Source organism: Columba livia, chromosome 12 (genome assembly GCF_036013475.1).
Source record: "Columba livia isolate bColLiv1 breed racing homer chromosome 12, bColLiv1.pat.W.v2, whole genome shotgun sequence".
Classification (NCBI taxonomy): domain Eukaryota; kingdom Metazoa; phylum Chordata; class Aves; order Columbiformes; family Columbidae; genus Columba; species Columba livia.
In genome coordinates this window covers 15,329,660-15,355,508 of record NC_088613.1, presented here as the reverse complement: position 1 = coordinate 15,355,508, position 25,849 = coordinate 15,329,660, and the positions used below count along the sequence as shown (strand labels likewise).

The 25,849-nt window shown below is 40.1% G+C and overlaps 1 protein-coding gene across 3 annotated transcripts in view; it reads left to right on the top strand.

Moving 5' to 3' along the window:
• Window positions 1–25,849, top strand: part of COL4A5 (collagen type IV alpha 5 chain) — an 82,511-nt gene that overhangs the window by 13,749 nt on the left and 42,913 nt on the right. For all 3 annotated transcript variants that reach the window (XR_010475706.1, XM_065077909.1, XM_065077910.1), the window contains exons 2-13: window positions 8,228–8,287; window positions 17,447–17,536; window positions 18,620–18,664; window positions 19,550–19,594; window positions 19,701–19,763; window positions 20,528–20,581; window positions 21,284–21,310; window positions 22,544–22,624; window positions 23,659–23,721; window positions 24,305–24,340; window positions 24,440–24,481; window positions 24,589–24,681. Coding sequence is in view for 2 of the 3 variants with exons in the window: in XM_065077909.1 (XP_064933981.1) it covers window positions 8,228–8,287; window positions 17,447–17,536; window positions 18,620–18,664; window positions 19,550–19,594; window positions 19,701–19,763; window positions 20,528–20,581; window positions 21,284–21,310; window positions 22,544–22,624; window positions 23,659–23,721; window positions 24,305–24,340; window positions 24,440–24,481; window positions 24,589–24,681 (699 nt within the window). In the remaining variant the exon portion in view is untranslated. The remainder of the gene's footprint in view (window positions 1–8,227; window positions 8,288–17,446; window positions 17,537–18,619; window positions 18,665–19,549; window positions 19,595–19,700; window positions 19,764–20,527; window positions 20,582–21,283; window positions 21,311–22,543; window positions 22,625–23,658; window positions 23,722–24,304; window positions 24,341–24,439; window positions 24,482–24,588; window positions 24,682–25,849) is intronic.

Genomic DNA, 25,849 nt, shown 5'->3' with positions numbered 1-25,849 from the left:
CTCAGGTGTCTTGAATTTTAGCTTTGAAATGCTTGTGAGAAGGTTAGTGGAGTTTAATATGATGATTTTGCTTTCTGTGTGTCCCACCTTGTAAAATATACTACACTGGAGCCCATTCTTTGTCTTGTAAGACTATCAGACCACAGAAATGTAGGAGTCTTCAAAAGTGAGAACCATCTGTCTGCTTTTCCTTGCCTACAGTTGAGTGCAAGGCTGGCAGCACTTATTGAAGCAGAGTGGCAGCAATCATTTTTGAAGATGGAAGGCTGTGTAGAAAATTAGAATGAGCTACTGTGAGCTGCAAGGGTTAACTCCATTCCTTGTACTGCCTGCTTAAAGTTTCTTTGTGTCCTGAAGCATTCTCAGTCTTCCCTCTCTTAAAGCCAAGTTTGGAGAAAGGGAGCAACATCTGGGATTGCAGGGAAGTTGACTGAATGCCCAGCAGGGCTCTTGCACTTTCTGTCCTCTTCTCTGGTTCAGGAATCGGATACGGAAGGATTCTGCCAGGCTGCAGTACCTCCTGTTCCAGGGGAATAACTTATGTGCATATTTGCTTGTTGCTTTCATCTTAGTTGTTAAAAAAAGGGAGGAGGAAACCGCTGACTTCTGGGAGGTTAAAAACTGTTTCTGCAGAAGCTTCTTCCTGCTGACTTGCCACCCCTCTGGGGCTTGCTAGGGATGAGTCCTTCCCACTTTTTTGGTGTTTCTAGAAATCCTGATCAGCAGTTCAGCCATTTGAATAGCCAGCCCTTTTACTCCCCTTGTTTGCCAGTTGAGTCTTTCGTGCACTGGTAGCAGCTGCTACACGGCAGGTCACTTGACCTGCCAAAATCTGGAGGTGAGTGCTTCTATAGATCTTGTCTTGGAACCTTACTTAGGACCTTCCAGGAAAGGAGAGAGAAGTTGTTCCTGGTGTTGCTGTCGCATTTATAGGGAGAAATCTTTATGGGCAAATAGTTGCAGTTTGCAGATGAATGAATATCAAAGAATCTTTTGGGCATTAATTCAGTTAGAGTCTGAAAGATGTCTGTGGTCAGACTATGTCAGCTGGTCTAAGGACAGATCTATTAGTGGCAAATATTGCCTTTATTTTAACTAGAAACTGCTGTGAAAGAACCTGTACAGAGAACTGTGTGTTAAAAAGCTTTAATTAGTTCAGTTCAAAGCAGCAAAATTCTGTATGATTTTGCTACAAAGTAGCAAAGTATGGACAGAAAATTCAATGCTCTATAGAAAAGAGCTCACATCTACATCTTGTGGCAAAATATTTTTAACATACTTTTTTAAACTTTTGCAGATTCTGAAGGTAGCTATACCAAGGTTCTCTTTTTTTTTGTTACAAGTGTTCTTTTAATTCCAACCAAATAATAGTAATTATATGCTAAGAAAAAAATGTATTGATCCATAAACTTTTAGTATAATCAGAACATTTGTTTGTGGCATGGTAACTAGATTTAGCAGGTGTCTTAAAGTTATATTTCATGTTATTACTCTAATATAAGCTAATCAGGTGTCTAAATAGCAAGCAGCTTAGTACTGGGCCTGAAGAGGAAAAAGAAGGGTTGTTTGTCCATCAGATGTCTTGGATTTTAGTCTGCTTGTGTTTTGTACTCATTCAGGGTGGCCAGGATTGTGGCTACTACAGCTAAGAGCTTCCTCTACAAGTCTGAACGGATCTTGTATTGTGCAGACTTCAAAGATAGTGCCTGCATGTGTAACAGGTTAAATTACATGTCAGAAGTTACTTTAAAAAAAGTTGGTCAAGAACTTCTGCAAACATATTTTGACTCTTACACTTTAGACCCTGAAACTCTTTTTGTAGTGTCTTTCTCCTAGTATGTCTAGCTAGGTAAATTGAAGGAAACTATTACTTAAAAGTGTATGTAATAATATTTAAATTCAGGTTCTGCTTTAGAAATGTTACTGTTCACAAATGTAATACTTCAGTGAAAAAAGGATTGCTATTTGGGTTACAGAACTGTGATGGCTTTACTGCCATAGTTGACTTCACACAGATATTTGAATAATAGACTTCTATCTGCAGACTAGTATTCTTGTTAAGCCTAAAGAGCATGTATGTGAAATCATAATTAGAACTCACAACAGCAGCTTTAACTCTTGCTTGTCAATCCCCACAAAACCTTTTGTTTTGTGGTTATATTCATGTCCAGGCAAGTGAAAGGAAACTCAGCTTGCTGAAGATAAATGGTGAAATCTTTGACCTGGATGAGTAGTAAATCCTTAGCTAGATAACTGTGCAGGTGTTCTGTTACACAGATCTTGGCAAGCTAATAAATGTATGTTCTTCAGGACCACCACCAAAATAAAGCTTAATCTTTGCTTGGCACTTAAAGGCTGAATTTCTTTTCTGCTATAGAGATATGAATAATTGAATCTGAGACTTTTGCAGGGTTACAGCAGAAAGAGTACTGTAGTCTTCCTACTAGGGCGAAGGCATTTGTAATTGATGCTTTTTTTGGTTGTTGAATTCTGACTTTAATCAGAGTGAATTTCTAACAGCAGAGTCAGTCCTCATGTTGATGGAATTAGCTGATATTTGTTTCCTTTTTTTTTAGTGTTAAAACATTCTTCTGTTCCCGACTGGTAAGCTGTCATATTTGAATGCAGAGGGTGATGTTAGTATTATAGTGTTTAGGCAACTCCTGTAAGCAGCTAGAATAACTACATGTGGTGCAGGATTTCTCCACTGTGTATAAGCATTATTCTACAAATAGGTCATCTGCAGTTGTTCAACAAGTAGTTGCACTATCTACTGTGAAAATTCTCTTCTACCCACCTTAAATCATGAACAAGAGTGAAAACATTGTGATTCAGCTTGGGACCCTACTGTTTGATAACTGGATTGAGAATTCATTTGTAAGTGATTTGGGTCGTGTCAGAACTCTTGATAATGTCCAAAGGCACCTTATTGATTAACCTACTGTGCTTTTGCAAGAAGTTGAATCTTTTGATTATTAATTTTCAATATGTGAATTTCAAGCCCTGTAAATGACTGGCTTCCCTCTTCACTCCTGTAATTTTCAGATGTAAATAGTATTAAAATATTGTTTAACTCCTATATGTTCAAGTACTTATATATTATGCAAGTACTAATACATACTTTAGTTTGGGGCTTTAGGTATTCCCTACACCACTCCCTATGTGCACATGATAAACTGTTTAGTTTCCCTGCAGCTGCATTTGTGTAATGGTAAATCACTTCCAAAGCATAGCTAAATTTCCAATCTAATACTTTAGGCAGCTAATGTATTGCTGAAATTGTGCTGTGTTACTTTAATTCTGACAGACTGAGATATAAAGTCAGGCTAACCTACCTGAAGCCGTTAACCAGTCCTCCATAACTTTCATTAACTTGCTCTGAGTAATCAGTAAGAAATTCTTTTCCCCCTTGTGGTTTTTAGGAACTCCCAAGTTGCTGTTCTCTATGGGAATACCTAAACCTGGTGGTTTTTAGAGATATTTTGTCCAATGCTGTTGTGAATGGCAGCTGGCAGGTGGGGAGAGAGTGGAATATGCTGAGGTTGACTTGTAATTGACAGCTCAAGACCTGATGAGAAAGGGGAGGAATGTGCCCAAGACAGAAGGCAGTCTTCTAGCCAAAACAAATTCTGAGGATAAGTTGGACTTTTTCACTGAGCTGACTGTGACAAACCTGTGGCCAAGAGTAAGAAGTGACTTTGATTTCAAATATGTACTCTTTTCTTCAAACTGTATAACAAACAAAACCATTCTGTTGGTGGCATGCAATAGTTTTCCTCGGTCCATGTCAGGCACAAAAGACTGAGCTTGTTCTGCAAGAATTATCCTTTGACCAGTAAACCAATATCATCCCTCCTTTTATATACTAATGAAAAGAACTTGCTTTCCCCACATGGATTCAATGGAGTAGAAGCTGTCAGGAAAATCCTATGAAAGGATTAGTTGGTTTCTAATTAATCTATTAGAGTTTTTGGTTGTGTCTTGCTATGCAGAAGTCAAAGCAAGGGCAATGGCAATGTGTCCTGGCTCATCTTCACAGGTATACAGGAATACAGTGGGTAAAATGAAAATCTGAGCAGTTTCAGTCTTGTTCTTAAAAGCTGCCTCTATTCCTTATCCATCTTCATGTAGTTGAAAACCAGAAGTTTTTAATAGGCATGGAGATTGTGACCAGCTCCTGACGATCGTCACAACTCATTGTTACATGCAGTATTTTAATCATCTTCCTTGTTAACATAAGACAATGTGTCCTGCTGGCCACAACTAGGAGTTGAACTACTGCTGAAGGCTTCTAGCTGCCAAATATTAATACAAGGCAGGTGACTTGTTCAGTTCCCTGACCTGTAACAAATGCACCAAGTGTAACTCAGAGTTCCACTGAGGTTTGGAGTCATTTAGTTTTCCATGTCTTAAAACCTGGTAAGTCACCCAATTTTTAGAACTAGTGATGTTTAAGCTATTACAGAGGGCAAACTACTGATCGCAGCTCTTTAAATCTTGCTCTTAATGTAGATTTTTTTCTATGCTTGATGTGCAGTCATTGTGTCTTGCTTTGATTGTTTTTCTTTGCATTAGTATGGGAGACAGAATTAAATCTGTGACATCAGAAATCTCTAGCCTGTAGCTGCTGAGTGGCTTTCATACTTGTACTAGCTTGTTAGGCAGCATGCATTCTCCTGTAGCACAATTTTTGTGCCTGTATTCCCAAGTAAAAAAGGCCTTGAGATTATTGAAAAGTCTAAACAAGAAGAAAGTTTTCACTTAGAATAGGTCATTAACTTTTTATTTACGGTGCTGACATGTTTTAGTTCATTTTTTTTTATGCCATACTGCAATATGACTTGTAAGTGGCCTGAATTCATCTTGATACAGTACAAATTCTCATTTTTTTTTTTCTTCAAACTGTTTAGTTAAAAAAAAGGTTAGTTTGATGGGGATACGAGTTGATGCAAATAAGAAACACAATCTGCCAAATACAGCTTTTGTACAGGAAGATAAGTGCTGAGGGAATACTTCTTGATAAGCTCTTGTGGGTGAATAGATTTTCCCAGAATTTAAGCCAAAAATTCCTACCATTTGATTACAGTAGGTGTTTGAAGGGTTTTCTGATTTCAGGGGTTTTTTTAGCTTCCCTTCGTACTGTCTGTGAAAAAGCGTGTCGCCTTCCTGCGAGTGACACGTCGGAACTGGATATTCAAAACTATCTGTCAAAAAGTGTTCAGTGAGTGCACAGAACTCTTCACGACAGGCTGATTGTGTGCGTTAAGAGTCTGCTCAAAGTGTAAGGAATCCAGTCAGAATATATAAATGACTTTGGAAGACAGTTACAGGTTTAAAAACAACCCACGAACATTTTGATTAAAACAAAGCACTTTTTTCCTTTAAACTACAAATAGAATAAGGAAGAGAAGCACTTTCTTTAAAAGCATATACAGGAACATTCGGACTAATCTCAAGAGCTATTTTTTTTATTGCCACAGTGTTGGTGAGGACACGCTTTATCTTTTGACATCATATCCACCATTATTTATTGCCGGCATATGCAGGAAAGGTGCTCCTTTGTTAGCTCTCTAAAAGTCAGCAAAAGTCAGTCCCTGATTCTAAACTAGCTGACCTAAAGGTCACTACCCTCTTTGCTTTATTTTGTGACACCCAGAGTTGAGGTTGGGTGTATGGGGAAGTGCTGGGACTTGAGGGGAAAAAGGCTTCAGGGGAGGGGGTGAATCTCATGCCAGTCCTCTTGCTACTTAAGACGCAGCAAAAGTGGAGCCAGGCTCCTCTCATCCTGCATAGCTAAGAGGCAATGATACAAGTTGCAATGTAGGGAATTCTGGTGAGGTTGTGGGAGTGGGGAGGGAATTTACCATGAAGGCAGTCAGACACCAGATCAAGGGCCTGGAGAGGCTGGGGGATCTCCTTGTCTGTATTTATTCAACATACAGCTGGACAAGGGCGTGTGTGACCTGCCCTAAGTTGCCCTGCTTTGAGTGATTTCTTCATACAAAATTATTCCGTGATTGATTTCTTTATTAATTGAATGTTTTGTGTAGTTTTCATGCTGACAGGATCACTTTTGAAGATGTGTTAGCACTACCCATGTATTTTTTTGCAGTTTTACTGTAGAGATATGGTAGCAAAGGGTAGAGACAGTTTCACTGTCTAAAAACTCACCTTCACAAAATTGTGTATATCTAACCTGTTTTGTGAAAGGGCTATGTAATCTCAAACCATCTTTTTTTTCCCCCAACTTCCTTTTCTCACTGTTCCTGCCAACAGTTCCCATGTACCTGAAAAGTCAGGAAATTTCTGTTAGAAACATTCTCTGAAAGTTGTGAGGAACACTAAATTAGTTTCTTCTGTAACCTAAATAAATTCTCCTTATGCTGTGTAGGATCTTGATCATGCTTTCCATGTGTGCTATTTTAGCCTATATGTGTTTTACCACTGCGCAGCTTTTGTTAGTTTTAATAAGTACTGATGTATTTCAGTTTTCCTCCCCCTGCCTCTTGGAGGCATCAGAGACTTTCAGGTGGCTCTCACTGTGCTGTCCTTGTAGTGAGGACCCAGCACTGCTGCACAGTGAGGTAGGGAACTCACTATTCTTCGTGTTTGGCTTGTACTGTGAGGCAAGGGAGTATTGCATATAACCAAGGTTAATCCCTTTTAAATGAAGCTTTGTTAACAAGGTTAATCCTAAAACTGGTTCACAAGGAACTTGCTTTTTAAATATTCACTTTTTAAGAGTTAAAAGGATCTGATACCAAATTCAGAGGATGACTTGGATTGAAGGAGGACATCAGAAGGGCATCTAGCCAAAAGCACTGCTCCAAACAAGGTCAGCTATGAGGTCAGGCCAGGTTACTCAGGGCTTTGTCCAGTTGCATCTTTGAAAACCTAAACTGGCTCATAAGGTTCAATTTCACTTTAGGAAATAGTTCAATAGACCCCCGTTAACTAAGATTTGAATTTTCATAGTCATCAAATCAAGAAACTGATTCTAGATCTTTCACTGGGCTTTGGTAGAGATGCCTTGGCCATGTTGTATAGCCCTAGTGCTGTATTTAAAACTCAAAGCTCTACCTTTTGCTACAAGATGCTTTAGTTGATCCTGGGTTTGTGTAGCTCCAGGTGATGCTTGTTAGTGTGTTTAGGCAAAGAGCCAGGACATTCCTAATGCCAGGTAGGTGATGGGTCAAGTCTCTAAATGCCTCGGATAATGAGATCACATCTGACACACCAACAGTCTTCTGCTTGACTGAAAATTTGTACATAGTGTTCTCTGTAGATTACTGGGCAGGGGAGGACCCCAAGTGTTCAGCTTTTCAAACTTTTAAATTATGTGCTGTATTTTTTTAATACAACGCCACACCTGTTCTAATAACAAGTTGGGCCCTAAAGTATCGCAGGTGGTGTGTCTTCTAATGCGGGTTGTGGTTTTGACTATAAAGAGGCTAAAAAACATTGAGCACATGTATTGTATATAGATATTAAAAAATATTCATTTATTCTAGAAATCTCATGCCTAAACACATCTGCTCATCTCTGAAATCAACACAGAGCTCTGAGTATCCCATGTTGGGGTGGGGGAGAAAGCAAATGTGGTATGGAAAGGTTAGCTGACTTGAATCTTCTTTGTGTATTGAGCTTCCATATTTCCTTCCTCTGTCCCCTTAATATCTGTTTGTCACTCCCTTTGTGCTATGGACTGTTGTAGCTGACTTATTATGCTTTGTAACGGAGTATGAATGCGGTTTTTAAAAAACCTTTTCTCAGTAATTGAGCTGTGGAGGGAAGAATTGTGTAGTAAGTATTTTTTTTTTCCCCCCAAACTATCACAAATATGCTCATAAGCTTCAGGCTTGGTTAAACTCTTGTGCAAAACCTGACATCTACTGGTGGCAACCATAATTGGACTCAGTGTGGAGGCATGTGCTGAAGAGCCTGTTTTGTTGAAGTTCTGGCCACTTTGGTCATAGGTGTTGGGTTGTACCTTGCCCTAGTGTAAATGGTGTTTAAGGATAAGTTTCAAAGTCTAAAATTTCTGGGGAAACTGTAACTATACTTATGTAGAAGCATAGGTATTAATAAAGGTGATTGAACTTGAACTGTATCTGCTTTGAACACCTGTGTAATGGCTAAATGATAAAATGTGTAGGCTTACATTTTAGACTAACTTTTGTAAACAGTCTTATGCTGATTAAAAACTTCTTTTCTTTTTTCTTTAAAGGCTTGCCATGGATGTACATCTTTATCCAAATGTGATTGCAGTGGAGTAAAAGGTGAAAAGGTAAATATCATTTATGTTTTGGGTTTTTTTGTGGTTTTTTTTTTTTTTCTTTTATACTGGCAGACCAACACAAACCGCTTGAGCCATATACCACCTTCAGATAACTGCCACCCAAGGAAGCAGCTAGTTATTGGCCAAACACTTGTTCTTGGATCAAGCAGAGTAAAAACCATCCCAAACAGCTGGCCCTATGTGGTTCTTTCAGTGCAGCAGGCTGCTTTGGGCTGCCCAGGGAGTGTACTATGGCCAAGAGATGTGTGTTGACACCTCAGAGCTTTCCTGCTTCCATGCAGCTTTGACTTCAGTCTCACTGCCTGAGCTCTATGTATCTGTGCAGTAATTAATGTTTCTATCACCATTATTTCTTATTGTTTGACAGTTCTGTGGGGTGTGTGGTGGTAGTTTTTGTTACCCCTTTGAGGAAACAGGTGCCCAGGATTTCTTTTAGTTACAGTGGCATGTAGATGCACAGCTTGCTCCTTGTGTGAGTTGAGCCTTTCTCAAGTGTAGGAGGCTAGTTGTAAGTAAATTGTTGTTAAATAGTTCACATGTAACTGCTGTTTTCATGAGGAATGAATGTGATATGATCACTGCAAGGGGGACAGACTGCCTGAAACATTTCCCCTCTTAGTCTTGTAAACAGCTTGCTTAAGATAAAATGGAGTCGTCTTAAAGATGTTAACTGATAATGAAGAGTTTGATAAGCCTGTCTTATCAAACCACTTACCATATCTCAGCAAGGTTCTAGAAGAGCTTCAGTGCTCCAGATTAGCTTGACACATTTCAAAGGTGATTTTTGACATTGCATAAACAGGTGTAACCTCAAATGAACAAAAGCAATGCAAAATCATCAGTCACTGCATTGGCACCATAATGTGCTGATGCAGAATTTTGCTATTGGCTGAGGTTAAATAAGGCAGATGTCCAAAATCCAGAGTAATTCTTGGTGCCACACCTGCCATCCAGATAGCTCCAGACAGATGAGTTGATTCCTTAGCACTTACTTGCTTTCAATTCAGGAAGTTTACTCCCAATTTACACACCTAGTGAAGAACAGTATCCCCCTTGATAGCAAGCTTTCTGAGTTGGATTTGATTAGCCAGACATGAACCTCGTTGGTGGATTCCTACAGGATCTTCAGATGCAGGTGGCCACACCAGAGGTATCCTGACAGTAGTCACAGGACTATTTCAGGTTTAGTTTGAGGCACTGAAGCATTAGGCTTGCATTTGCAATACAATCGTAACAGGTGCAACTTTGCAGTAATTCTAAGTTGGCCTTTTTCTGACTAGGCACAGCTGTTTTGTGAACTCAGTGAGCACATGGATATCATCTGGCTAGTGTGGATAAGGAAAACCTAGAAGTAAATGTTCTGGCTAAGTCAAATCAAGTAATTTTTTCCTGGTGATCCAACTTTGTCATTATATTATTGTTACACATGCAGGAACAGTGACTCACTTTGATACATTTGAGTCCTTCAGCGTTTTTAATGAAATGGAAATAATCACCTTTGTCTGATAAAGAACATCTTGGGACTGTTTGGAGTCAGAAGAAGCTTTTTGTCCAAATATAGTCAACAGCTGGAGCATATGAGCCTTGTCCAAGGTGAAGGTCTCAAGTGTCATGTATTGTGGGTTTTGTTTCTGCTCCTTCACCCTGTCCTAGGCAGTTTTTAATGAGAGCTGCACGGAGGAAACTTTTCCGCTTTTAGTTTCCAACTTCTGGCCTTTTCTGCAGTGAACTATAGCAAGTCCTGAGCATACAAGTGGGAAGCTTGCTAACCTTTTGTGAAAAGGAATTGGGGAAGGAAAAAAAGCCTCCAATAAAACAAGCATAGCATCAGACCAAATACTTATATAATGGTTCTGCATCTTCCTGGAAAATCCTCAGGAGGCTGCACATTGATCAAAGTTTAATCTTTAAATAAAATAAAAACCAAAAAATACACAAAGAAAAAAGAGCTTCTTCTGTGCTAAGACTTTTATTTCTTTTTTTTTTTTTTTTTTTCTTTTTAATGTCCAAGTCCTCCTAGGGAAGGGGGGATGTGTGCTGATAGATATAAGGCAAGTTGCTGTCCAGGTAAACTTGCATAATTCTGAGGCATGCTAAAGGTTTTTTTGGTGTTTGTTGGGGGAGTGTGTGTGTGTGTAATGTTTTTTGGTGTGTTTTTTTTAAGTAGCCCTTTAGAAGCTCGTGGACGATCGTGTACATTTTATGTAAAGGAACAATGAAAATAAAAGCCCATATTAAATACAATATTTTACTAGTGGAACTGGTTTGATCATATCTGCACACACCCCATTATGTTATTTGCCCTATAATAACAAAACCCTCAGTATTTGATGCATTGATGGATTCAGTAGTTCAGCTCTGAGGAACCACAGGAGTTCTTTGTCACATAATGCCTTCTCTTAAAGTTCTTTGGCGGGGAAGGGGGCTATGAGGTTTGGGGGGCTTTATTTTCTGTTGTGGTTGAGTTTTTTTGTTTTTAGTTTCGTTTGTTTGTGGTGTGTGTTTAGTTTTTAGGGTAGGTTTTTTTTTTTTGTTGGGTGTTTTGTGTAGTTTTTTTCCACAAGACTCCAGAAGAAGTTTGTCTGGAGCTACTACAAGACATCAAGGACCATCTTAAGATGATTAGGTTGATCCATCACATTTTACCACTTATACATGTTTGATGTAAGTTTCCAAACCTGATACTGTCTTCATCTCTGCTTTCTTGCAGATATTATCTTTATTCCAGTTGAGTGTAAACTGCTACTACAAGAAGCTTCAGGCTTTTACTTTGTATTTGACACTTGATATTTTGTGTTTATGCTTCCTTTTCCAGTGACCTCTGAACCAGGAGTCAAACTCTATAGCTCCTTGCGTAATTGGTGTATGGAGAGTATTGGACAAGGAGCTGTTTAAACAATCACTGCTCTCTGACTCTCCTATTGAGAATGTGACAATGGGCTTGTAGAACTACTGGAAGCCAGGCTTACAGGACCTGGTTCTGTACTGGGAAGGCAGGAAAAGCCTTGTCAAGTGCATGCAGCTGAGCCCCACGCTTCTGTTCCACTGTTTCACTTCTGGCCAGCAACCAGCTTCCTCAGCCAAGTCGCTGTCCATTTGAATTAAGTCAACTGAGAAGTGCTGCTTTGTTCAGCTTAGCAGAGCCTTGTGCATTCCTTTTGGGACTCAAAAGTAGCCTTCTTCCTAAGCACCCTGGCATTCCCTGCAGGATATCCAAATTTGAACAGATCAGGTAAAGGTAATACTAATTGAATTGTAACAAATAGAACTATATTGTCTTACCTTGGGGAGCCACAGCTCCTATTTAACTGCTTATGTGCTGCCAGTGATTCTTGTTTAACTCTGCTTCTGCCATGAGCCCTATAGCATCAGTAGTGAGAATCAAAGCACGGTGAGCTATTTTTTTTGGAAGCCCATAGTGCAATTGCTGACAAATTTGTACACTAAAGTTTTCTAACTCTGCTCAGGCCCACCTTAATGAACTTAAATATAAAATGGACAGGGTAAAAATCAAATATATTGAGAATAGTATAATGAAGAAATAAGAGTAATTTAGTGGAGAACTCAGTAAAATTGGTTGCAGCTGGGAACTAGTGTGCTGTTACAGTAAGAGTATTAAAACTGATGTAAATTATTAAGCTGCTAATATGGGTGCTTATAGGAATTGTTCTCACTTTAACTGGAAGAGAAGTGTATAATTGCTTCTCACTTAAGGAACTGGATGATGATTGGGTTTTAAATATTGCTTGACACTTTTGAGATTAACCTACTTTAATGTTTAAAAGCTAGTTCATGGGTGAAGCTAGCTAAAGAAATAAACACAACAGATACTGCACAAGTTGTACTGGTTTTTATTAGAAACTGCTTCGTGTGGATTATTGGGCTGGTTTTACCTCAGCTGAAAACAAGATCCAAAGACACTGGTAAGACTGGCTTGACAGAGATTGGGGAAGACGAAGGGCATGGTGCTGGATCTCAGCTGCTCCAGCTGTTGGAGACTGAGAGCCAAGGGCTACAGCAAGCAGGCTGCATGCATCTCAGTCACCAAGAGGGCACGTACCCCAAGACTGTGGGTTTTGCTTTTAAATGGCAGTACCTGCTGCTGCTGAAGCAGGCTTTCATACCTTCCCTTAGCTAGGTTTTCTGGTTTCTCCTCTGGGACCTGTGTGGCCAAGTTTAGAGCTGTCAGTGAACTGATCCTGCTGAAAACAAGTTTATTTGTAAACTAGGTTACTTTTGAGCCTGATGAGTTTCTTCATGCAAGGTATGTTGTAGCACAGCTGTTTGTGTTGCTGTGATAGAATCAATGTGGCTTAAGGTGGGACTGACCCTGTTTTTCACAGCACCTTGGACACTGTTCCCCTCAAAATAACTGCAGATATATTTTGCTATTTTCAGTGAGCAGAATTATTGGGTTCTACCCATTCAGATTCAGTTAAATTGATTAAGAAGGTGTTAGTTTTTAAATACGGCTAGTCTATGGCTTTTTAAAGGAGAACTTCACAAGGTGCTTAGTCTACTGTGTTTGATCACAATGTAAGGAACACAACTCCAAAGACTTAACTGAGCTGCACGTTCCTAATATGGGATCTTGTACAAGCTTGGTGCCTGTGCTTATGGCAAGAACAGCTTGTAGTATCTGAGCTCTGAAGGCTTTTAAGATATTTTGCCTTTGTAGGCAGATAAAAAACCCCATACTCCTCACAAAGGAAGAAATCTTCTTCTTGGACTCTTTGGATGTATATTCTTGGAACTCTGAGTCTCAGAAGATAATTCCCTCAGAATGCCCTTGATCCCTGTTTCCTTCTGCCTTTATCATGGTGAAACTTAGCACAGATGTGACCCAAGCTTAGCTTTTCTTTACAATGTTGAATGCAAATTGCAAAGTAGTTAAATATTTTCAGATTTTAATCACTTTGTCAAGAATAATTACATTATTGGTGTCTGTGCTTCGTAAATGTTGACCTGAACTGCACTAATATGGCCCTGTGTTCTGAAAAGTTTACAACTCTGGTGACCATCGAACTTCAACCATTTCATCTTACAAAAGAAAATACATTGCACACTACCAAGGGACTTCAATCCCACTGTATCCACAATCATATAATGTCCATTTTTGGCACTGACTTTTTGGGAAGACTTTTAAAAAGTGTCTTTTCAGTTTTGCCATGTTCTTGCAAGCAGCAGGCAGTTGTTCCTGGCAAATTTGTAGCATGCGAATCTTCATGAAAACAGTATAGTATATCTAACGTGTGTAATAGGAAAAGTCCGGAGGCAGGAACAATGTCTGAAAACTGTTCTCGCTTGTGAAATCCCTCTATACACCATTGAACTAGAAGACACTATTCCAGAGAGCTGGATCAGCTTAGTTTCTCCCCCTACCCAACTTGCCCACATTTCTTTCTCCATCCAATTTTTTTGATCAAAAATAGTGATGATAGTGCAGCTTTTTCCTCTGTAATTAGTTTGATATGGTTCCCCTGGGAGGTGTCTGCTGTAATCTCTCAGCTGTTCCCAAGCAAGTCCTTCAAATCATCTGTTCACCCTTGGGGGTAATTTGCTAGTAAACTCCACAGGAGTTGCTCTGGCAACAGTTTGCTCATGCCAAGGCTCTCATTGTTGCTGCTCACTTTCAAAGTGGGCTTGGGAAGTGCTCTTTTCAGTTTCAACAGTGCAGTTTACTAGCAGCATCTGTTACTGCTTCTATTTTTCTTGCTGAACTGTTTGGCCTCTATGTTTCTTTTTCAGTTTAAATGCCTTGGCTTCCCAGTTCTGTGGCTACTTAAAGAGGAGACCTCAGAGTAGCTGCATTTTAAAGAACAGTTCTTCAGCCTTAGATGACACATAAGGCCAACCCTCTGCTGAATGTCTGTTCTAGTAACCAGTTGCAATGTTACTTTCTCTAACAAAAACGTGAAGTGTGGCCAGAGTGACATTAGCAGACATGGTAGCCTAGCTAGCACCTGACACATCTGACGTGCCTCTTGTATGCAGGTGTGTCTCCTTAGTGTGCAAACACAGTTCTTGCCAGAACTTGCTCCAAATTCTGTCTCTGTGTAGTGTTTTCAGGCACTCCCAAATTCCTTATTCTCTGTCCTTCAGGGACACTCTAACCCTTTCATATCCTGGATGGAGACAGAGACACTCCTCCAGTCCTGATTTTTCAGATGAGGTAGCATGCCAGCTGTATGGCTCCATGTGACAGTACAGCCTGGCACTTTGTGTGTAAAAGCAGTCTGCACCCTGACTGTCAGACTTAAGCTAGCCTCAATTTAGGATGTAATTCAGCATTTCCACAGGGGAGAAAAAAGTATGTCTATCCTGTATGAGAGTGCAGTATGTGACCTACAGTAAAAGAGGAGTATATTTATATTTTAATTAAGAGGAAACCAACTTTAGCAGACCAGTTAATAAGCTGACCATTCCTATCCAAGGAATCCTTCTCAATCTCACTGTGTAGGTAGGATGAAGTATGGTTGTTTTCTCTGTAAAGGTGCAGCTCTTGCTTGCATTCTGCCATTAATCTCTCATCTAAAAGATTTTCCTCATGTTTCCAGCACGTATTGGAGCAGAAGGCAAGAAGAGAAGCCCTGTTACTTTCTCTGAAGTTTTTTCTGACATCTCAGCATCTTGTAAATGTTTTAAATACAGCTCACAAGTTCCTGCTTCCAGCAGTGGAATACAGAGCACCTACATAAGCAGTACAATGAGAAAATCAGGATTTAAGAATGAGATGTAACACTGCTGTCATGCTCAGTGTACAGCTGCTTAGAGCAAATAAAGGGGAAATGAGTAAAGCCTTAATGTTGCCTTTTGCATATTGTGCTCCAGGCTGCGCTTAGATAGTTCTGTTTGCAATCCACAGCCTTCAGATCTCTGCTACTGTTGCCTTGAAGATGTGAGATTGCTGGTTTGGTTCTATCACCTAAGAATAGCTAGGCAGGACCTCCCAAGTTCCTAGAGTGCCAGAGCTGGTAGACTGCCAGATAATAGGTGTGGGAGCTACTACTGCCATTGTTGCTGAAGCAGTGCAAGAAAGTAAAAATTCAGGATTGAGTGGCTTAAAGAGAACATGCAAAAGCTTGCACAACTCCAGCCTAGTGGTTAAAGTGTTTGTTATAGTCATAGGATTGTTTAGGTTGGAAAAGACCTTTAGGATCCTGGAGTCCAACCACTAACCTGACACTGCCCAGTCCACCACTAAACCATGTCCCTAAGCACATCATCTACATGTCTTAAGCACCTTCAGGGATGGTGGCTCCACCACTTCCCTGAGCAGCCTGTTCCAGTGCTTTTGTGAACCCTTTCCATGAAGAAGATTTTCTTAATATCTGACCTAAACTGCCCTTGGTGCGACATGAGACCATTTCCTCTTGTCCTATCACTTGCTATTTGGGAGAAGAGACTGACAGCAATCTTGTTACCATCTCCTTTCAGATAGTTGTAGAGAGTGATAATTGTCCCCTCAGTCTCCTTTTTTTCCATGCTAAACAACCCCAGTTTTTATGAGGGGCAGTTGAGGGACTTGTGCTCCAGGCATTTCACCAGCTTTATTGCCCTTTTCTGAACTCTCTCTGACCCCTTGATGTCTTTATTGTAGTGAGGGGCCCAAAACTGAACACAGGATTCAAGGTCCAGCCTCACCAGTGCCCAGTACAGGGAGATGATCACTGCCCTGGTCCTGCTGGCCACACTATTCCTGATACAAGCCGGGATGCTGTTTGCCTTTTGACCACATGGGCACACTGCTGGCTCATGTTCAGCTGCTGTCAATCAACACCCCCAGATCCCCCTCTGCCAGGCACTTTCCAGCCACTCTGCCCTGAGCCTGTAGTGCTGCCTGGGGTTGTTGTGACCCAAGTGCAGGACCCACTGCTTGGCCTTGTTAAATCTCATACAATTGGCCTCAGCCCAATGATCCAGCTGGTCCGGATCCCTCTGTATGGTCTTCCTATCCTCCAGCAGATTAGCACTCCCAGCCAATGTGGTGTCATCTGCAAACTTACTGAGGGTGCACTTGATCCCCTCGTCCAGATCATTGACAGAGATATTAAAGAGAACTGGCCCCAATACTGAGCCCTGGGGAACATGAATTGTGACTGTTTGCCAACTGGGTTTAACTCCTTTCTGCACAGCTCTTTGGGCTTGGCCATCCAGCCAGTTTTTTATCCTTCGAAGAGTACACCTGTCCAAGCTGTGAGGTGTCAGTTTCTTCAGCAGAATGCTGTGGGAAACAGCATCAAAGGCTTTACTAAAGTCTAGGTAGACAGCATGCACAGCCTTTCCCTCATCCAGGGACAGGTCACCTTGTCATAGAAGGAGATCAGGTTAGTCAAGTGGGACTTGCCTTTCATAAACACATACTGACTGGGCCTGATTGCTTAGTTGTCTTGTATGTGCTGTGTGATGCCATTCAAGATTATCTGCTCCATGATCTTCCCCAGTGCTGAGGTCAGACTGACAGGCCTGATTTTTACCCATAAACACTTGACCCTATCATCACCATCACTCTCTGACGCACTGTCCCACTTCCTCTCCTTTGTTGCCCGTCCCTTCTGAAGAATTGATAGCCATCCAGTGCTGCACTCGAGTTGTGTGAGTCATCCCACCATGTTTCCATGATGGCAGCTATATAATAGTTTTCCTGCTGCACAGTGGCTTCCAGCTCCTCCTGTTTGTTGCCCATGCTGCGTGTGTTGGTGTAGATGCACTGCAGCTGGGCTATTGATCCCACCACCTTTTTGGGGGGAGAAGCCCTAATTCCTATGTGACCATTCTCAGATGCTTCTGTTTTCTAACACATCCATAACCCTTGCGACTTTGGTGCTGCATGGATCTCCATCCCATTCCTCCACCAAGAAGGCAGCACAGGAGAAACAGATGGTTGAATTATTTTGGTAAATAGGTGGCTTAAATACTGGATAAACATCCTATGAAACCTGTTTAAGTGGTGTAATTAAATGCAATCTATGTGTATGATCAGGAATTTCTGTAGATAAGCAGGTGAGATGTTTAATCATCATGTTAGTTTGTCTCTATGGTTACTTCCTACCAAAAACCAGAAAGATAATGCATTTTCTGAATTTCTATATTGTAACTTGTGCATTTGTCATGTTACACTTCCACCACCACCTCTTCTTTTTGTAGGGTGAAAGAGGATTCCCAGGCTTGGAAGGACAGCCAGGTTTGCCTGGATTTCCAGGACCGGAAGGACCACCTGGTCCTAGGGGCTCGAAGGTAGGAACCAATCCACTGGAACAGCATGAGAATGCTGTGTAGGGTGAGCTTGCCTGTAGGCCTGATCCTAAATCACTCTAGAACTCCTGACTACCATTGGTTTAACAGTCAGAATCTTCAGATGTTGGGATATGACACAGGTTTTTTGGTTGGTTGATCTGAACAGTCAACTAAAGGAAAAAGATTCATCTAAGTTTCCTATTCTTCACTACACATGTGCCCAAAAATGCTACATGGGCACTTGTGTCCCCTCACTAGGTATTGCACGGGCAACTGAGGAATGTTCCTTGCTTTCCCTGGAGAGTTTCAGTTTATTTTTATTTGCTACCAATTTACATCATTATGGTTAGATGGTGTACTATAGTATTAAAAAGTTGAAAGGCTTCCTCTGAATGCATCAGTGTTTAATATACACAAGGTTATCCAGAATTTGCTACTTCTTTTGCAAATGCTCACTGTGTAAACTAACAGAATCACATCAAAAAGAAATAAAGAAAAAAAACAAGAAGTGGATGAGAAAAGAATGAGTCTACACTAAAAGATTAATTGGATATAGCAAGAATGAAACAACAAACAGAGAGGTCTTGGGCATGAAATTATAATTATGTTTTTATTCCCTAAATGCCTTTTCTTCTCAAGATTTTGATATGAAGTTCTTAATTATCGTAATACAAAATAATAATAGTGCAGTATCGTTCACATTTAATCTTGTATCTCGTATCTCTTGTTTTGCCCACGAGAGGTCACTGTAGGATGGTTGGTGAAAACACGTGACAGGTATCTGCTTATATGCAATCTTAAATATCCTTGATCCTTTTTAAAAACATTTCCTCTAAGTCATGGTTTATCAGCTGTAACAAATACTTTTCAATTAGAAGTCCAACTCCCAGATTAAAATAATTTTGCACCCTTTTACTCACGAAATGACAACTAATACAACTTTTAGTCCACTTACTATAAACACGTTAAAGAAATATTTTTCATGCTTACAGTTTAATTTGATAGAATGGCAGATTGCAAACTTGAGGGTGGGTTTTATTGTTGGTTGGTTGTTGGTTTTTGTTGTGTTGGTTTTTTTTTTAGGGTGATGATGGACTTCCAGGGCCTATTGGACCCAAAGGAATCAGAGTGAGTATTGATGCGGTTTCAGGGTGACATATGGGGATTGTGGATAAAGACTGCCAGGCATTGAGTGGGTCCTCGCAGAAATGGTGATCTGTGGTGGAAAAACCTTAAATATGAAGAGTGATTTACCTTCTAGCTAGAAGAGATTGTATTACTTGTTACTGGTAACATAAGATTCCATAAGTAACACAATCTTACGTATTGCTGGTATTACTTTCATAAATTCATTCAAGAGAATAGCTCAAATAATTATTTGGTCTGTTTTACTATATGGGACCTAAACAAGTGCCAGTAACTTTGCTTCAGTTTATTCTGAAGTAGATACAGGTTTTGTGCTTTTGCTTTTTCTTTTTGTCAGATCCCTCAGCTAGTGACAATTGATGCATCTCTGATTTAATTGGGACACATCCATTCTCCACACCATGAGTGTTCATTTATTTTCTCTGTGTATCTACATACGATTACTTTAATTGTTCTGCATTGTTTTCTCTGTGTTTTTGTTGATATTTCCCTGAAAGAAGGGTAAGAACCTTGATGGCTGTCCTGCATGCCATTCTTTTTTTTTTTTTACAGGTGATTCAGATATCTCATAAAATCATAGAACCGTTTCAGTTGGAAGAGACCCTCAGGATCCTAGAGTCCAATTATAACCTAACCTAACTCTAGTACTAAACCATGTCTCTAAGAACCTCTTCTCCAGGGATGGTGACTCCACCATTTCCCTGGGCAGCCTGTTCCAATGCCCAACAGCCCTTTCTGGGAAGAATGTCTGTTTTTCTTTACTTATATATGCACAAATAGGTTACATTTAGTAACATCGTGGTAAATTCATTTGCCCATCAGTTCATATCACACTGTTTAAAACGTATGTGGTTAATCTCCTTCTAGGGACCACCAGGGCTTCCAGGATTTCCAGGAACACCAGGACTTCCTGTGAGTAGGAATGGGCTGTATAGATAGAAATCTGTTCCCTTTTGTCTTTCAGGCCTAGAAGAGAATCCTACAAGCTAACTCTTCTTCCTTCTTTTCCTCTTTAAAGGGATTACCAGGACAAGATGGGCCACCAGGACCTCAGGGTATCCCAGGATGCAATGGAACAAAGGTGGAATCCCTTTAAAATTCTTAATAATGCAACAATAATATGATAAAGAGCTCTTATTCTCCTGGCTGTAGCCAATAGGTTTAGTTTATTATGTGCATCAGTACTTGCTGTTACTGAGTTGTGCAGGTAATTCCAGGATAATTCAGACTACACATGTGTCTGAGAGAAGGGATCATAGTCTGGTACTTAAAACTCAAGTTTTGCCAGAAATCGCCAGCACTAGGACACAACATCTGTACTATGTAGCCAGTATTGTTAAATTCCCTGTTCTAATCCTTGATTTTTTAGTTAACAACTGAGTGGAGCATCTAGTAATTAGATCATAGTATCTCGTCTTTGTAGAAAATTCTTGCTACTAATAAAAACTCATTACATAACAGTGGGACTTTTTTGATTATTAATTTTTAATAATATTGCATTGAAAATACTGATTCAGTATCCCTGTTAGGAGGAGTCATTTTCATTCTAACATTTTGCCTAGCTTCACATTATGGTCTTTCCATAAGAGAAGTTGATCTTGTGTAGCACTATGTGTGTTTTCCATCTCTGTAGTATTGTACTATGCCTGGAAGTGTGTGGAAATATCTAAATGTGGAAAGTTCTCTTTCAGTCAGTTGTGAGATTTAACAAACTACCCTATAGCTTGTTGCTATACAATTTGCTACTCTGGAGTCATAAGCTAACCAAGAAATTGGACTTTTGGGTCAAAATTTATCTGTTTTTGTTATGTTGTGTTTTGGCTAATAATTTTCTTCATCCCCAAGGGAGAGCGTGGATTCCCAGGCAGTCCAGGTTTTCCTGGTTTACAAGGGCCTCCTGTAAGTAAACAATTTCCAGATCCAGACCTGTAATCTACGGAAAGACATCTACTTAAATCTGTGAAAGATAGATAAACATCAGCCTCTTTTTGCAGTTGTTCTTTTAATAAATAAGAATATATTAATTTTTTTATCGCTCAGATGTCCAGTAAGAGTTTTTCCGCTGCGTGCCGTGCACGTGCTAATAAAAAACCCTTTGAATTATTGTGCTGAGACACTTTGCCTCCTGCAGAGAAATACAAATACATGCATATGTGTCTGAGAAGTATGATCTTGATACTGTCATCAGGTACATCTAAAGAGTCTTACTGGTGATTAACGGGGCAGAAAAAAGGGACAGTGTAGAGTGTTTTCATTATGAAATATGAGGTACAGCAAAGTGACTATCAGAACCGAAGTACAAACAGAAAGAAGGGTTGTAGACAGGATGGATAATAGGAGGCAATAAAGACATAAATTGCTAGGAAATGGAAGTAGTCCCTTTAATGCTCAACATTCACTGTGAAAGTATTTCTCAAATTCTTCTGTTTGATTCTAAAGATCATGAAATAAAGCATTTTGTCCTGTTTAATATATTTTTTTTTAGATTTCTATATTTAATGCTTACCTGATGATGTCGGTCTGATTAGTGGTTTGCAAATAACATACCAATAATTAATTTCTATTGATCTTTCTTTTATTTTTTGTTTCTTTTAAACAAAGGGACCCCCTGGTCTGCCAGGTATGAAGGTGAGTGTTCTGTACTAACCAGGCATGGGTGTGCAGTGTGATCTGGCATGAGAAACCTGCTTGCTTTTATGCAAGACCATGTGCATCCACTGGATTCTGGAGTGACATTCTGCAGAAAGCTTAGTGTTTCTGGGCCACTCCAGTGCGACTAACTGGAAAATCTGCAGTAGCTTTACTCAGTTTTTGTCGGTAGTTCCAGAAGTAGTAGACTATTTTCTGAAGCTGGTTTCCTTGGGGGTGTGAGGGACGGTGTCTGTGTTGTGAGGTACCAAGTTAGCAAAATGCCTATGAAAACCCAAATGCATCGGCGATCTACCTGTGCATGCTCGGGAACACTACTAGAGGCTAAGCAATAATAACTTAAAATAGCCAATGAAGAGATTAGTGCAACATCTTATGTTCTTTATGGAACTGTGCTTTCTACTGTATAGATTGTCACGTAGATGGCTTTTTCTCCTAATGTAAATAGTCTCAAAATCTGATTTTGGACCTTAAGGACTCCTTTTATTTTTAAGGGGGTGTTTGTTGTATCTTTGACCTATTTCAGCATGGGCCAAAACATCAATTTTGGATCAAACCTATTTGAAAGAAACTTGACCCACAGAATTACTCAAATAAACATCTGAGAGGACCGCATAACACTGGTACTGGGAAATTGTGACTATTAAGCTGAATTGCTTTTCTCAGCTCCTTTTCTTCCCAATTGTTTTAAAAATATTAAAAGGCAAACTGATCAGAATATATACTTTTAAAATAAAGATCTTCCCTGAAATCAATAACAAACTGTGCTTCAGTATAGAACATGAAGCATGACTATTATAACAGCATACTCAGCATTAATCTCACGAGGCGGGATGTTGGAAAAAGCTGAATGAGCCTTTTTTCTTTTGTGTCCTCTCCACTGTTTTCACGTGGAACTAGAATGTCTGTTTCTTTTGTGAAGCATTTGTATTTCAGTCCCATAATCTTTTGGAATTTATGCTGATATATTCATACATATAAAAAGAGAGCTTTTAATAGTTGGTAGTGTTTAGCCATTTAAAGAGTCCTGATCTCTCCTAAAAAGAGTTATTCTTGGAGAATCTAGTACTTATATTAAAAAGTACTGCTAGGGTATAGGTTAACACTGAGTTTCTCAAAGGCTTAGGAGCCACCGTGTGTACTTTAGAGTCAGAATGGTGATAAAGAATTGTAAAATATGCTATTAGTTAAAGTCAGCTCTTTTTTTTCTAGGGTGAAGCAGGTGAAATAATTACATCATTGCTGCCAGGACAGAAGGGCGACCCAGGATTTCCAGGTCTTCCAGGGATACCTGTAAGTCGTATAAAGTACTATTAGGCTGTGTTCTGCCAAAGAGAGAGCATGAAAAGAATATACAAAGCACAGTTGGAACATTTGGTGCTAGGGGCTCCATATACTTACATGAAGAAGCAGGGCTCATGTTTCGTGTACCTTTAGTTTAGTGGCTGGAGGGGAAGTCCTTCCATATTGCTCACAGTAAGGTGACCTACAGAGGCCAGAGATCAGGAAAGGAGGTCAGGAAACTGGTATCCAGCAGACAGCAGTACTCACAGTTACTGACTTACTTCTTTTTTCCCCCCTGCCTGTTTCCCCTCCCTAGACATTCTCTGTATCAGTTCTGGAATTCTCTTCCCTTCTGTACCCTGAGAGTAAAGCAAGTAACATCTGCCTTTCTGGGCTGTAGCCACTGGTTTAGATGGTGGGAAGAGAGAGTGATATCTCAGCTGTTCTCCTCACGTTGCACCTCCTGAACAGTGTTTCTGTTCTCCCAGCAGTCTTCTGTGAAAACAGCTAGTGACTCCAGGCCCTGTGCTTCCCACTGAGCCATTCATTGCTTTAGTGGAAGAAGAAGGGGAGCAGAAAATGAGTCTATCGGCTTGGACTGGCCAGAAGCCAGAGACTCCCATTTCCTGGTACAGAGAGCAAGCCCCAGGCTATTCTGACCAGACTGAGCCTGTTAGCATTTCTGTTCCTCTGATCTGTGCTTCCCTATTGTCTGTTTCTGGCTGAGAGGAATCACAAATACAAAGTGTTTTGTTGTTCTCTCTCAGTGCATGAAAAAAAAGCACAAAAGTAGTTCAAAACAAACAAAAAAGCATTCCCTTATCCAAGCCAAAGAGATGTATTGATATTGAGAGCAGAACACTTCTAACACGATGTATGCTCCTTTAGGCCTTTCCACAAGGACAGATTGGTAGGTTAGCGATCAGCTGCTTTGATTTGACGTGTACAGGGAGCCAGCTGCTGGGCTTTTTTGACCTTGAGGGTCTCACTGTTTTTTTCATACAAAGGTGCCTCTTTCATAGCCTTCTCCACTTTCTCAACAGGGCCCACCCGGCTCCATGGGAGTTCCAGGTCCAATTGGCCCCCCAGGGCCCCCAGGTTTGACAGTAAGTTTCTTTAACTTGTTACCCATAAAGTGTTAAATGGGGAGTTACTTCTTTGTTTCATGTTCTCAGAAGTAGGTCAGTAAAGTGCAGAGATCTTTGTAATCAAGACTTGATATGAAGACAACAGAGCAACCATACGTTCAGTTCACCCTGAGCTGCTCCCGTGCACATTTAAACGTGATATGTTTGAAACACTCAACCTGATTCCAGACCTCTTTTGCTTTAAATCAGACTGAATCTTTGTGTGGGCTCCTTATTTGTGTGAAACCTGAGAGACAAGATATAGCTTACTTGGGCCAGGATGATTCTTTCATTGATGTTTAATACCTGACTGTTTCTTGTCATTTGACTCTCTCACTTAAAGGAAGAACTAGTTTCTTATATATTTGTGGAGTTGAATGGCATGAGGAAGAGCTGTCAGGTGCCTTGTCAACATGGGTATAATGCACAGATTTAAAAGTAGCAACATTGTTGGTTTCAGGGTTTTGGTTTTGTTCTGGGTTTTGGGGATTGTTTGGTTTTCCGCATGGTGGGAGGCATGTAACATGCTTGGAAGTTACTTGTTTGTTTCCTTTTTTAATAGGGACCTCCTGGTCCACCAGGACTGCCAGGACCTAAGGTATTTTCTTTCCCTCACTTATGGTAGTGATTGGACTGTTTTGTTTTTCTTTCTGTTCATTTGTGACTTCTAAGGGCTGATGAGTTATACTTTTTGCAGGGTAATATGGGGTTGAATTTTCAAGGACCCAAAGGCGAAAAAGTGAGTAGGTGATCATGATGATGTTTTTACTTATTACTTTAAAATACTTATGCATGCCTTTTTGGTTTGTATTGACTGTAACAAACTGCGGTTTTCTTGCACATTAGGGTGAACAAGGTCTTCAGGGACCTCCAGGGCCACCAGGACAAATTGGAGAACAGAAGAGACCAAATGACATTGAGTTTCAGAAAGGAGATCAGGTGAGTGGGAAACTACATCCACCTGCAGCCTCCATTGGTTTGGCTCATCTGTACTCACAGCCTGCTTGCTGCAGAGGTTCTATTATTTTTTTCTCGAAGTACTGACGATGTCAGGCCTGAGTACTTTTCCTTTAGTAGATGGCAAGCCAGTCACATTAGCTCAGTTACTTCCCTTAGTAGAATAATTATTCTTAAGAAAGTCTCTTAAAGGAAGTTCATAGTAACAGTAAAAGCAGTTAAAATATTCTCATGCCTTGAAACACCCAGACTAGGATTTTCAAAGCTGTTTGGAGATTCCCATTAATTAACCAACTGTGTCATCTATTGTGAAGAAGTATTTAAAAATTTTAACTCCATTTCTTTTTTTTTTTTTTTTTCTCCTTTTTTATTTTTGTCATTAGTGATGCCCCAAGATTGATCTTCCTTGTGGTCTGAATAAAGTGCTTTCCCTGTTTCTGGCCTCTCAAAAGTAAATACCAAGTCATATTATGACAGTAAGGCTCAAACTGTTGATTTGATTTGATTTGATTTATACAGATCCTTCCCCACCCATAAATGCCAAAAAGTCATTGGGAGAGTAGCCATTTCTGAAGTTATTACATTTTTTCCTTCCCTCTTCACTGGGGAGCATCTCACAGTGCCATTTGATTCTGGGTGCCAGTTGTAGTCTGAGCAGCACCAGCAGGGTGCCTGAATTTCATGGTTTTTATAAGTTTCTGTGGTATTCTGAAGTACCACTCCAAGTAATAGAGTTGAGGTAGATATTTTGAGGCAAGAGTAATGAGTGATCATTTTTATACTCTGGTTATTTTGCAAATGTCACATGGTAACCGAGCTTTAAACTTTATTAGTTTCCTTCATCTGTATTTGGATCAGTTTCTTGCTTTCCACCTTCTTGGGAAATGTGTCAGAGAAGGTGGCTTTGGTATGCAGCAGTATTTTACTTCGGCAGGGTGTAGAACAATCCTGCCTTCATCTTGATCAAATGGTTTGTTACCCTTCCTTTCAGAAGAGCATTAGGCACCGCTAAGGCATTCCCTAGAGCTACACCCACTGATGCACATTTGCAGTGTGCAGTCGTGCTAGGAAGGCCTCAGTCTCTGATTCTGTCTCTGTTTTACTGAGTAGCAGGACAGAAGGTAAAGAGCGGCATTACATGTCTTTCTAG